Here is an 11660-nt window from a genome sequence, read left to right as displayed (position 1 = left end):
GGGTGGGGGCTGTTGGGATTTCGGCTTTGGCGGTGCTTCGGCACAGCCAACGAGGCTCTAGAGCCGTATCGAAGGATCACTCCCTTCGATGCATAGAGTAAAAGAGTAGGGGAGTGTAAAATAAAGCTCCTCCTCATTTCCCGGACTTCTGCTCTCCTGGGCGATCGCTTCCGCACTGTGTCCGCATCGCAACGCCGTAATGAGTGTCGACCTAGCCCATGTCTACGTCGGCGCCTGGTCCGACTGGACCAAGGGTCGCATCATGGGCGCCGTAATTACCGTTCCCTCTTGGGCCGGTGGCTTGGTGGTTGCCCTGCTTGCAGTTTTCATCCACGCGGCCAGCATACATCTTTGGCATCTCGTCCGCTTCGCTCTGCACCAAATCCTCACGACAGACAAGGGCATCCACCCGATCGGGCGGCAGGTGCAGGCACTCCTTCGCAACGACGACTCGGCCGGCAGCACTCGCGTCCGCCTTCTCAAACTTTTGTAGCACTAGAAGGGACGCTCAGCACCCTTGATACGGCCCTCTGCCCTCGGCGTCATGGGCCTTGTCTTTGCTGTCTGCGTTGCCTTGGTTGGCACTTTTTCGTCTGCTATCTTGGACACGATTTAGATCTCCGTCTTCCTGAATTCGCTATACTGCGGTATGATCGACATAAGCTCGGTGGAAACAAACGACTTCGTTCTTGGCATAGATAAAATCGATGCCTTCGTGATGTACGACCACGAAGCGCGCAGTCGTGCGGCCACATACGCGCGCCAGTGCTACAACGGCACGTCGGCGGCCGAGTCGTGCAGCGGATTCGCCGTACTAGCTATTACTTAGAATACGGACTTCCACGCACCGTGCCCATTTGCCAATGACATGTGTGATGGTCCAGCGATGGTGCAGGACACGGGTCGATTGAACTCGAATGGAATCTTTGGCCTCAACCTGGCGCCGAATGAGTAAATCGACTTTCGACGCGTCATAACCTGTGCGCCAATTGTGCAGGGCGGCTTCGCCCAGACGGTTCCGTACAGGTTGACGAGGACCTCCAACGCTTCCACACCCGTGTCGCTAGCGAGTAAATCGGAAGAACTAACCATCTATTGGTATGGGAGGAGGGATTCGAGCCGCAATTACACTATCAAGTTTGATTCTATTGTTAATGAGCTACTCTATGCGTATACTACGGCGTAAGCTCTACGCCTGCGCTTAGGACAAATTCATCCCCTCTTCGAGCCTAAACTGACTTCATTGCTGTCTAGCTCAATCGGAGATTTCGGCTATCCTGGTGGCTGGGAGCCTGTACCGGCCTTGAAGCGCTTCGACGGCAGGGTAGGTCTTGTCTTTGTCGAGGCAGCGAACATTCGATACTTTAATCTGGTAGATGATCTTATCTTTTCAGCCCATAAGCCCGAGGTCCTGCCCCTCCCGAATGGTCAGAACTTCACGAGATATCTGAGAGATCGCGCCGCGGGGGTCTTGGGCTGCGTCGATCAGGTAAATTCATTCATTCCTCGTACTACACCGCGGTGCCCGAGGGCTAACTTGTTTCCGATAGCATCAAATCTGCAAGGCCCACGGGAACGACTGTTCGAAGCTCGGACTTTGGTCGACCATTGTAACCGAAGTCCTCGGCACACTCAATCTGACGGATTTTTAGAAGGCAACTTTAACAATCTTCAACAACACCGTCGTTTGGCTCACAGGCCCGGATCAGGACACGACTGATAACCTAGTAGTACAGCGGCGCCTCTTCATGGGCATAAATCAGGTTGCCCTGCCATCGAACCAGTGGCAGATCGAGGTCGAGAACTGGTATGCCTGAGTGATGTCAGTAATGCAGACGCGCCTGGTTATGCAGGCTACAGGACCAAGCACCGAGTCGATACGTCAATACATCGTGCCGCCTGCGACAGAGGCCCAGAAACAGCTCTGCCGGGCGCAGAGGGTGCGAGTTGGTCAGGGCTTCAGCAATATCTCTCTCCTTGGTCTGTTGCTCGTGGCAATCCTAGGCGTATTGATAATCTTGGCGAGTTTAGCTCTGGATTCTGTTGTCAGCCGTCTCAGTCAAGTATCCAAGGCCAGGGTAGCGCGTTCCTTGAGGAGCTGGAATCACAACTATGTGCTTCAGATTCAGCGACTTGCGTATGAGGGGCAGTCAGAGCGAAAGTGGGAAAACATCGATGGTGAGGTACCCGTCACGTCGGATAGTGAATCGCTGGGACCACTAGGGCAGGGCAGTCCGGTCGTGCCACCGGCGTATGTTAATCTGTCGTTTGAGACGAAAGAGTCGAGTGCGGAGAGCAGGCGTCTCATCCACTGAGGAAAGAGTAGCAATGAGAAGATTTATTATGACAACAAACTACTGCTACAGAGTCTTGACGATCTGAAGGGACGCAGCTGGCTATTTGCCAAAATTTGGGTCCCTTCCTTCCCCCGATTCACTCTGCCAATACTGCTCGATCCTTTTTGCCACTCGGCTGACGGCGGCCAGGGGGACGGTGTACTGTTGGTTTGTTGGTCTGACAGCTGGGTCATGACTCATCTCCAGTCGTATCTCGAAACGTTTGGATCGCGTAGCTTGACGACCTTACTCAGTAATAATATCACCATAAGCCACCGCATCGAGTTGCCCTGACCGTACGGCACTATCGCCCTTTCGCAAACACCGTATATGCTTATAAGAAAACGGTGCCACTGTCTCCGCTTGAATAGGGTTTATTATCATTATTATATATCCCCGCTCATCTTCTCCCTCTCTAGGTAGCTCGGCAACTAGCTTTCTTCGATACAAAAGACAAAGACAATGCTGTCGCTAAACTTCTTGTTAAAATTTGGCTAGCTACCGGGGTTGTAGGTACAGACTACCTTGCAGGGTCCCAAGGTGTAGGACACTGCAGCGGTTGTGTTAGTGTAGTTGAGGTCGTAGGCGCTATACCCAAATTTTTAACCAGGCCTCACAGCACCTTCTAGAACCCCCTACGAGCCTCGGCATACCATAGTACGCAAGACAAGCCCACTGGAAGGCTGTCAAGTGCAGGGCTACTTACGTAGTCTGTGGACCTCTAGAACTTTCTAGGGGGCCTGTCCTTTCCCTCAGATAGATTTCCTTTAAAGCAAGCATCTGTTGGAACAACAGATACGCGTATTCAGCGTGTCGCAAGTGGTGGATCGGAGCAGTCGCAAGAAACGACCCTACGCCGACAAATTGACTACATCGCGATCAAACAAGAATACCAAGAACGAGGGTAGCAAGGACAAACCTGAGACGCCCATCAAGAACAAGAAGAAAGACGATTAGTCACTTAGCTCTGCGGGATTTGCGAATACATCCAAAAGAGGAAAGGAGGCATCTGGCCTCTCGGACTCAGATAAGCTCAAGATTTAACCGCGCAAAAAGAAGACTCGATTCATTAGTCTCAATAGCGATAGTAACACCGTCACCAAAAAAACCGTCGATAACAAAAAGGGCAACGAAATCAAACCACTATAGATAGTAGTCGATTAGCCTAAGTCCACCGTCGCAGAGTAATAAAAGAAGATCGATTCACAGAGCAGGACGATCACCAATCTTGTCGTATAGTATAACCGCAACACTGCTTTCCAGATTAATGTCACTACGATAAGACTGACTAGTCCCGTAGAAGCTACTCACCTACGTAATATAATCCAAAGATTAATCGCAAGAAAAGCGGGAAATAGCAAGGGAGACGATGAAAGCGATATGGCCAAATATATGGCCAGCTGTACCTTCAAAAATGTCCGCGATGGTATCGTCGTGTACGTTTACGGCGAGGAAATATATAAGGCACAAATCGAGGTCTGAGACCTTAACGTCTTCACTAGAGTCCGCCACGGACCGCTGAAGTCACACGAAATACATATCGGAAGCTTGAACGGGTCAACTAGCGAAGAGAAAAACAAAATGGGCCTCGAACTTAAGGACGAAGGATGGATGCCAACCAAAGCAGCCAAGAAAGCAGTGACTGAAGTGAAGTTTGACAAGTGAGATCAGAGATTATGGATCATCGATTATCGGGGCGATGATTTTTCTGTGGGGGGTATTGTTAGAACATCAGATGCATGTTATGTAGCGTGTCATGCGGGACCGCGTGATCCAGCGACACCGTTAGCTTCGATCATTTGATCCACTGGTAGTTAGCAGAAGACATCGCTTTTACCACCAAAACTCGCCTATGCCAACGGCATCGCTCTCACCACTCTTTGTACTACAGTCCCTCTATAATACAACTCCCCTTAGTCTTCTTCAGCACCTTCTGTTGCCCCGGAAGACCTTGACTGCAGGGCAGAGTCCTTACAGTCTAAGTGGCAGGCCTGTAGCGGAGTCCTACAGACCTGTGGCAGTCAGCCTACTTCCCTCAGATTCCTACACAGAGCACTATTGTACTAGACCGTAGGGCACAGTTCCCCACAGTTTACTCTGATCAATCAGCCCGAATGAAATCCACGAGTGAAGCTTGATAGAAAAGTTCCCATGTCTCATATTAACATACTGGTCTCAGATTTCTCTCAGGTGTTATTATTTCTGCAACAAGAAAGCATGTTTTTGACGACTTTAAAATGGCTCGGCTCGCCAAATAACCAGATTTCCATTAGAACCAATGGATATTCATTCCCTCAACACATAGACAAGGGCAAATATCCGTTACGAACAGCCTCGGCCGGAATACAGACTCTTACAACCTTGTTACAAAACTTGAGTTGTCTTGGTTCACACACGCCGTGTGGTTCTATACCTTCTCCTCTGGGTACCATTTCTTCTCAAAATAGAGTTATTTCACTCGTTTGCTGCAATTGCCAGGGAGGGAACCACCCTCAAGTGCCCGGTCCCTCTCCAATGAATCTGGGGTACGTATTAAATTATATGACTAAAAAAACTCGACACCGCTTATCTCGCCGTGATCCAGCTCATAAGGTTTCACCACTACACTCTACAAACACCTCCAGAACAGCCCCAAGTACTCTGATAATTATGCCGTAACGTTGGCCCAGCGGCGGTAGGTCCCCTAGCTGAACTAGACACTCGCTAATATAAGACAAGGCACATCCTCAAGAGAAATTACATTAAATAAAAATCTGTCTCACTGAAGCGGTAAAACCGAGAAGGAAGCAAGAAAGTGTAAAAGGTGATGCTTTTTCTAAGGCTAGGTGGGCGCGGCGATTTCCTTAAGGTAGGAAACCCCCAGACCCCGCTATGTCACGTGCTAGCGCCGAACGCTATTAGTGGGGCTCCCACCAGCGCTTCACGTAATGAAGCTATTTACACTTTTCGTGCATCACTCACGAAACATACATCTGTCAGGGCGCAATACTGTGGTTGCTTTTGGCCCTGAAATACGTAAATACAGACTGCAGTAGTTGGACTCCCCCTTGGTTGTCGAACAAGAATATATTTGCCGGCCTGCCAGCAGCGTCTTGTGTAACTGGTACATTGGTTTATCTGCTTTCTGTGGTGAGTGTTTTAGCTCAAAGTCGACCCGATCTGGCTCGTACCCTTCACCCCTGACAACGGCCATGGGCAGGAGCCCATAGTCGTCACCAAACGGTTTTGGCTTGGAATGTTTGAGTTCAAGGTGCAACTCGACACCGTCCATGTAACTAACGATTGCCGTCGTCTCTTCCAGTGGTGGAACTAGGTGCAGTGGGGGCCATATCAAGACTCGACTTTGGGAAGCTTTGGTTCTTGTATCGTAACTAGAACGGCAAATGGAGCCTTACGCGCCATACCCTAACCCTATCGGACAGCCAGGCGCTCCTTCCTATCTCCCATCTAGTGCAGATAATTAGCTCTAAACGCACCACAACGGAAGTTGCAACTCGGGTTATTCCTAAACCGAATGAGAGCATAGTATTGCATGATTCTCGTGGGTGCTATTTCCTCCACTAGTCCGATGCGGCGTGCCCTGCTGTGTGGTGCAGTCGTCCTTTTGGGGCTGAAGCACATCAGTAGCAGCCAGACCAAATGGTTGCGTGGCTGTGCCCAAGGCACCCCACGCCTAGCTCTCGAGAGACAGAAAAACCGATGTCAGGCTTGGGTTATGTAACATTCTCCCCAAAACCCCTCATCCATCTTACGACCACAGGATTAATTGTCACTTCCATCTCAAGCAAACGCCAGTGTTGAGTGTTCCTTCCTGTGCCGACCAACCCATCCATGGATCCACTGTCAGTCGCAGCTGCCGCAGCATCGCTGTCGGCATTTTGCAGCAAGGCAATTTTGGGGATTCGAGCGGTCAAGGCCAGCTGGGACGATGCCCCGCGCAGCCTTACGACGTTGGCCACCGAGTGCTCCACCCTCACGGCTTCGCTTGTAGTACTGCAGACCACGATACGTGAGGAGCAGTCCCTGATAGAATCTCAGTCGTCGCAAATGTCTTACCCGGAGCTGTTCGGACACGACGGCACGGTTACCGAGGCGCTCAACAACATCATTTGCAGCTGCTCGATGGCCATTGCAGACCTGACGAACGAGATCGCCACCATCCAGCGCCATGCAAACGACAGCGGTGTACTCAACTCCGTCGGGCGGGCGTCATTTGTGTTCAACGAGTCTCGGCTCAGAGATTTGACGCACAATCTCCATGCACAGAGCGGTGCATTGAGCATGCTTCAAATTGTTCTTCAAGGGTTAGCAATCCCGAATCAACACTCGCCGCGGCGGAATGCAAGCCCGTCACCTAACAGTTCAACAGAAAGTCTCTCGTCGAGATCAGGAAGAGGATGCGTGAAAACGAGCCTTCCATCCGAGAAGCATGCGCCAATTCCGAGAAATCGTGGCGCCTCCAGAATCAGAATGCAGAGGCCCCACGGACGGTCGCCGAAGCAGAGTCAATCCTGCACGCCGACGAAATGACCGAAATATCCAAGGACTTTCAGTTGGAGCTCATGGCCAGCCCCGTTTACCTGCGGACCCACAGCCGCAGTGGCAATATCCCGGGAGGGTGGTCCCCTGCCGAGCAGCCCATTGAACCAGAGGTTGAGGATACAACCAGCCTCTTTGCATCAATCAGGCGCCAAGATTATAAAAACGTCAGGTTGTTGCTCGAGCGCGGCGAAGATGTTCATCAGGTCGACCGCGGCGGGTTGACGCTGCTTCACAGATGTGCCGAAATCCCAGAAAAGACGGCCACGCGCATAGCCACACTGCTGGTGCGCCATGGGGCTGATGTCAACTCACATCGGCCCAACACCGGCATGACTCCTCTTCGATGGGCTGCACAAAGGGGTAACCTCACCATGGTTAAAATATTGGTTGGCACGGGTGCGGACATGACTATCAAGGGGCCACTGGGGTTTCAAGCCATCCATGCCGCCGTCCAGTTTGGCCATTGTGAGGTTGTCAAATACCTTCTTAACCCAGACGAGGGTGTCGAAAATGGTCTAAGCATTTTGGTAGAGGCGTCTCTCTTTGACGACCGAGCTCTGAAGCGGGACAACTCATGCAACCTCCTCCATTTTGCTGCGACAGGGAACCCTGGAATGGACATGATCAAATTGTTGATTGAAAGAGGACTCGACCCAATGTCAATTTCTGCAAATTCGCGCTCGTCACTCTACTATGCGATTGCCAATGACAACCCCGAAGTTTTACAACATTTCTGCAAGCTTGGCTTTAGCGTCATCTCCGAAATTCTCCAAGCGGCCGATAACAACACACCCGCTAAATTGGCCTCCTTGAGTGCTACAGGCATCGATCTGGACAGTCGGGGTCTGGACGGTAGAACAGCGGCATCCATCTGTGCCGAAGGGAGACGGTCAACTGCCCTGCAAAATCTTGTCGCAGAGGGAGCCTCAGCAACGCTCATTGACAGCAGCGGACGTTCTCCACTGCTTTGGGCCGCTTACTTGTGCGACTCTCAGGCCATTGAGCTCTTGGCGTCAAGATACGCACCAATACCGTTGGATGACCTGCAATTTGCGATAGAGCACCATATCTCATCGTCTTCGGCTAATGACGAATTCACCGAGCTACTGCTTACGACACTCGTGCAGCCACTTGACGATCAACTTGCTCAAGATATCCTTGACTTCGCAATTCGGCGAGAGTGGCTGTCGGTTGTTCTCGTTGTGCTGAAGCTGAGACCTACCGTTGACCTTAAATGGGTCATCCGTTGTGCTGGATCAAATGAACAGTATGCTATCATGGAAAGGGTCATCGATGCGTATCTTCGAGATTCCGGGGGTGCTGTCGCTACGTCACTGGGCCGCTTCACAGCCGCCGTCGAGTCAGATTCTCCCGAAGGAGTCCTTTGGTTCCTGACACTGGAACGTCACAAATCATTGGAACATCGCAAAGGAACAGGTCTGGTAGCGCAATTTCAGGAATTCGTCCCGCTCGAGCAAGCATTCAATTCGACTAACGTGGAAGTGATGCTACTTGTAATTCATCACTTGATCGACCACATCGACGCTCCTGAGCCGAATACCAACGCGTCCACTTCAACTTTTCACAGATATAACATTCTTACGACGATCTTGCTTTCACCAATGACCGAAAGCCTAGCATTAACTATGATCGAATTCTTTGTAGAGGAGAAGGGCCTAGAAATGGCAAAACTTTCTGAGCAAGGCGAGACTCCACTAATATTCCTAATGGCAATTAAGCCAGGGTTCGTTCGCCTTGCCAAGTTTCTTATCAAGTCTGGCTGCAGTCCCGACTCCCGAGTGGTCTCTCACATTCCATTCCAAGGTGGGAGCCACGTACTCCATAACGCCTCCGCCCTTCATTTGGCAATTCTCACTGGTTCGGCAGAACTCGTCCGACTGCTCCTGGAATGCGGGGCCGACGTCGACGCTCTCGGACACGTTGTCTTCGCCTCGATACTCGATGTTACAAATATCAACCAGCAAGGCGAGAGCCCGTTGATGACAGCTATACGATCAGAGAATAGCAGCCAAATGGAAATCATAAGCTTATTGCTCGATCACAATGCCGATGTCTCCTCAACCGATCCCTCGCTGCTGACCACAATTTACGACATTGGACTCCAGCAGGGGTTCCAACCCTTCATAAACACAGCACTCAACCTCTATACTAATAAATCTGGATTTTCTCGAGATGCAAGCCCACGAGCTCATAGGAGGAATTCCAGGAGCCTTATCCAGATTAAACCTCTCGTTTTGGCTTGCCTGGTGGGCAACATGTCTGCAGTTAAGCGGCTGCTAGAAGTCAACAACGACGAGCTGTTCCCCAGATCTGAGTTCGGATTGCTCCACATTGCGGTCTTGGCGAACGATGTTGAACTCGCGGGAATTCTCCTTGAAGACAGCCGGGTAGATGCCAATGATATAACAGTTATAGGTGGCCAGGGCGAATCGTTGGTTATTGACCCCTTCACCCCGCTTAGCCTCGCAGCTATAGCAGGGTTTGAAGAGATGGTCAAGCTTTTGCTTCGCCACGGAGCTTGTATGAACGGCTACCTCGACATGTCAAACAACATCAGCCCAGGCTGTATCCCCCTTGCGCTTGCAGCGCGTCAAGGGGAAATCAGCGTGGTCAAAATTCTTCTTTTGCATGGAGCGTATCTAAAAGACTCCGATATTAGCTTCTCAGTTAGTCATGGCGAGGCGGCGGAGGTGTTAAGGGAGGAATTGGCGAGGCGCGACGCGCATGCCACAAACAACAAAAGACCCGACGAGAGCTCTGTTGATGTATTTTTGAGAGAGCTCGCAGCAAGGCCAAAACTAGAAACCCCGACAGACACAACGTTGGCAGTAGCTCAGAGCGGTTCGATTCACCCAAAAGCACCGATTCAGGATTCAATACAACCTCCACCAAGAGCGCAGCCAAAGGTCCAGAGAAGGCGCAGTTTCAAAATGAGGTTCAGCGGAGTATTTAAGCGGGAAGCGACCGGTCCGGGTTTAGATCCGTTGTTGGAAATGGGTCTCTCTGTTGGTCCTCAAATGAATCTCGACAGACAACTCACGATAACTCTCCACAATTCGCCAATTGAATTGTCGTAGTGGTGCCAAATGAGGGAAAAGCGGCAGGGTTCAGCTAATATGAAACATTTATTCAGTTACCTACATTCCCATCCTTGAATATTAACTACCGTAGTACCTTGGCCAAATAAATACCATAGCCAAGGGAACAAATCGACGAGCTGGGAGAAGATTTTAAGAGCTACATGTTTTTGGATATGAGATAGGCCTCTACGATTCTAAAATAAGCATTCTAATAGCTCTTACCTATTTCGGCGAAAACCCTTTCAGGCGAGCCGTAGGTATTTCAGGCTTTTAAAATATCAGACAATCCCTCACAAATAGATATTTAGGGGTTGGAAGGTAGTGAGACTACTGTAGCAATGATTTGTTCATATTAAACCCGCCCATTGAGTGGTTAGACGAGTTCAAACTCGTTCATCGGGGCGTCCTCAAAGTAGCGACTCGACGTCTTGGTCCCGTGGAACAATCCCACGCGCCGATATTTAACGGCCGGCCCTGAGAAGGTCTCAGGCTGTGGATCTTCAGCGCGGCTTTGAGACCGTTTCGACTTGGCTTTCCACCATGGACTCTTTTGTTTCTCCGTGATAGCTTCTTTGTCGCTAGGCTCTGTCCCCTTTGCAACTCCGCTGCCGTCATCCGGACCCGGCAAAGGCGCGAGAACCAAGCCAAAAGTGGTGTATCCCCTCGGGCCGGGGTACGGAACCCACCTCTCAACGTCTCCCCCAACCAGCTTCATGATGGGCTGGTGTTCTTCGTCGCCTGCTGTCGCAACTATCAGACACGTGAGCTTGGTGAACGAGTCGCCTTCAAAGGGCCGCCGGTCCACCCCCCGCTGGCTGTATTCGTCAAAGACGACCATGCCGACATGGCAAAGCTCCTCGTCGTCCTCAAGGCGTTTATGGAAATACGTCCTGTTGGAGCCCGTTTTGATGTCGTAGCACTTGAACTCTTGGCACCTTGCCATGTCGTCGAGGTCAATATGGGGGATCATGACCTCTCTCGATGGTCCGCGCAGTTTTAAGTGTTCGGTCGCCTCCATGTCCACGTTTCCATACTCGTCGCAACAATCTGGCCACGACAGCATGGCGAATCTCGGCGACGGGAGGACTGTACGGGTCGTGTACGCCGCCGCAGGGTATGTGACCTTGCCGTTGAACGACATCCACGACCAGGTGGGGAACTGAGGCAGGATCTGCTGCGAAGGCCCCGCCTCCACGCCTGCGCGCCAGAGTAGGTCCACTGGAAGCGTGTTCCGGAATATGCCAGCAGCATAGGGCCCCGGCGACGTCCGGAGACGCACGTCGTGCAACGCCCGCGTCTTGTCGCCTACGTTGCTGAGATTCCGCCGCGAATAGTTCTCCACTTCCCACAGCCACGGCCAGTGTCGACCCTCGACCCCGTCACTGATCCGCGCGGGCCCCTCGACGGGGATCCGGCTGGCGCTGCCGAACAGATCGTCCAGCTCCGTCAGATGCAGGTACTCGTCCAGGCCGGGGCTGCCGCAAGCCCACCTGGCGCGCTTGCACAGCCAGTACGGCTGAACCGACGAGTAGATGAGCACCCGACGTGAGAGAAGCAGCTCCTGGAACGTCCAGCCACGCGCGTGCAGGGCGTGCAGAGCTTCGTCGCGGGCGCGGCGCGTCGCCGCCTCCCAGTCCTTCTTCGCGCCCCCGAGCCTGCTGACCCTGACGCCGCACGGCTT

The 11660-nt window shown here is 51.8% G+C and overlaps 4 protein-coding genes across 4 annotated transcripts; 3 read left to right on the top strand and 1 right to left on the bottom strand.

The window, feature by feature from the left end:
* Nucleotides 1–220: 220 nt before the first annotated feature.
* Nucleotides 221–445, top strand: B0T26DRAFT_626053 (uncharacterized protein; the record flags this gene model as incomplete). Its single annotated transcript, XM_060436178.1, has 1 exon — nucleotides 221–445. A coding segment is annotated over one exon (225 nt), but the record flags the coding sequence as incomplete, so codon positions are not given.
* A 1309-nt stretch (nucleotides 446–1754) lies between these two features.
* On the top strand, nucleotides 1755–2310 carry B0T26DRAFT_776735 (uncharacterized protein; the record flags this gene model as incomplete). Its single annotated transcript, XM_060446621.1, has 1 exon — nucleotides 1755–2310. A coding segment is annotated over exon 1 (490 nt), but the record flags the coding sequence as incomplete, so codon positions are not given.
* Nucleotides 2311–5931: 3621 nt separating this feature from the next.
* On the top strand, nucleotides 5932–10269 carry B0T26DRAFT_710853 (ankyrin repeat-containing domain protein). The gene is made up of 2 exons (XM_060442003.1): nucleotides 5932–6640; nucleotides 6706–10269. Exons 1-2 carry the CDS (start codon nucleotides 6168–6170, stop codon nucleotides 9974–9976), a joined length of 3744 nt encoding a protein of 1247 aa, XP_060296577.1. The 5' UTR covers nucleotides 5932–6167; the 3' UTR covers nucleotides 9977–10269.
* A 38-nt stretch (nucleotides 10270–10307) lies between these two features.
* On the bottom strand, nucleotides 10308–11139 carry B0T26DRAFT_710852 (uncharacterized protein). The gene has a single exon (XM_060442002.1). The coding sequence runs from the start codon at nucleotides 11118–11120 to the stop codon at nucleotides 10353–10355; it is 768 nt and encodes a 255-aa protein (XP_060296576.1). The 5' UTR covers nucleotides 11121–11139; the 3' UTR covers nucleotides 10308–10352.
* Between the last annotated feature and the right edge of the window lie 521 nt (nucleotides 11140–11660).

The sequence above is a fragment of the Lasiosphaeria miniovina genome (genome assembly GCF_030549165.1).
Source record: "Lasiosphaeria miniovina strain SMH2392-1A chromosome Unknown B0T26scaffold_4, whole genome shotgun sequence".
NCBI lineage: Eukaryota > Fungi > Ascomycota > Sordariomycetes > Sordariales > Lasiosphaeriaceae > Lasiosphaeria > Lasiosphaeria miniovina.
Note: the sequence above shows the minus strand (reverse complement) of the source record. Positions and strands in the feature narration are given on the sequence as shown.

Bases quoted from the DNA above. Each gene is read 5' to 3' on its own strand.
- B0T26DRAFT_710853 (XM_060442003.1), top strand. From the start codon at position 6,168: ATGGATCCACTGTCAGTCGCAGCTGCCGCAGCATCGCTGTCGGCATTT. The intron at 6,641-6,705 runs GTTAGCAATCCC...ACAGTTCAACAG, and splicing joins CTTCAAATTGTTCTTCAAGG to AAAGTCTCTCGTCGAGATCA.
- B0T26DRAFT_710852 (XM_060442002.1), bottom strand. From the start codon at position 11,120: ATGTCGTTCAACGGCAAGGTCACATACCCTGCGGCGGCGTACACGACC.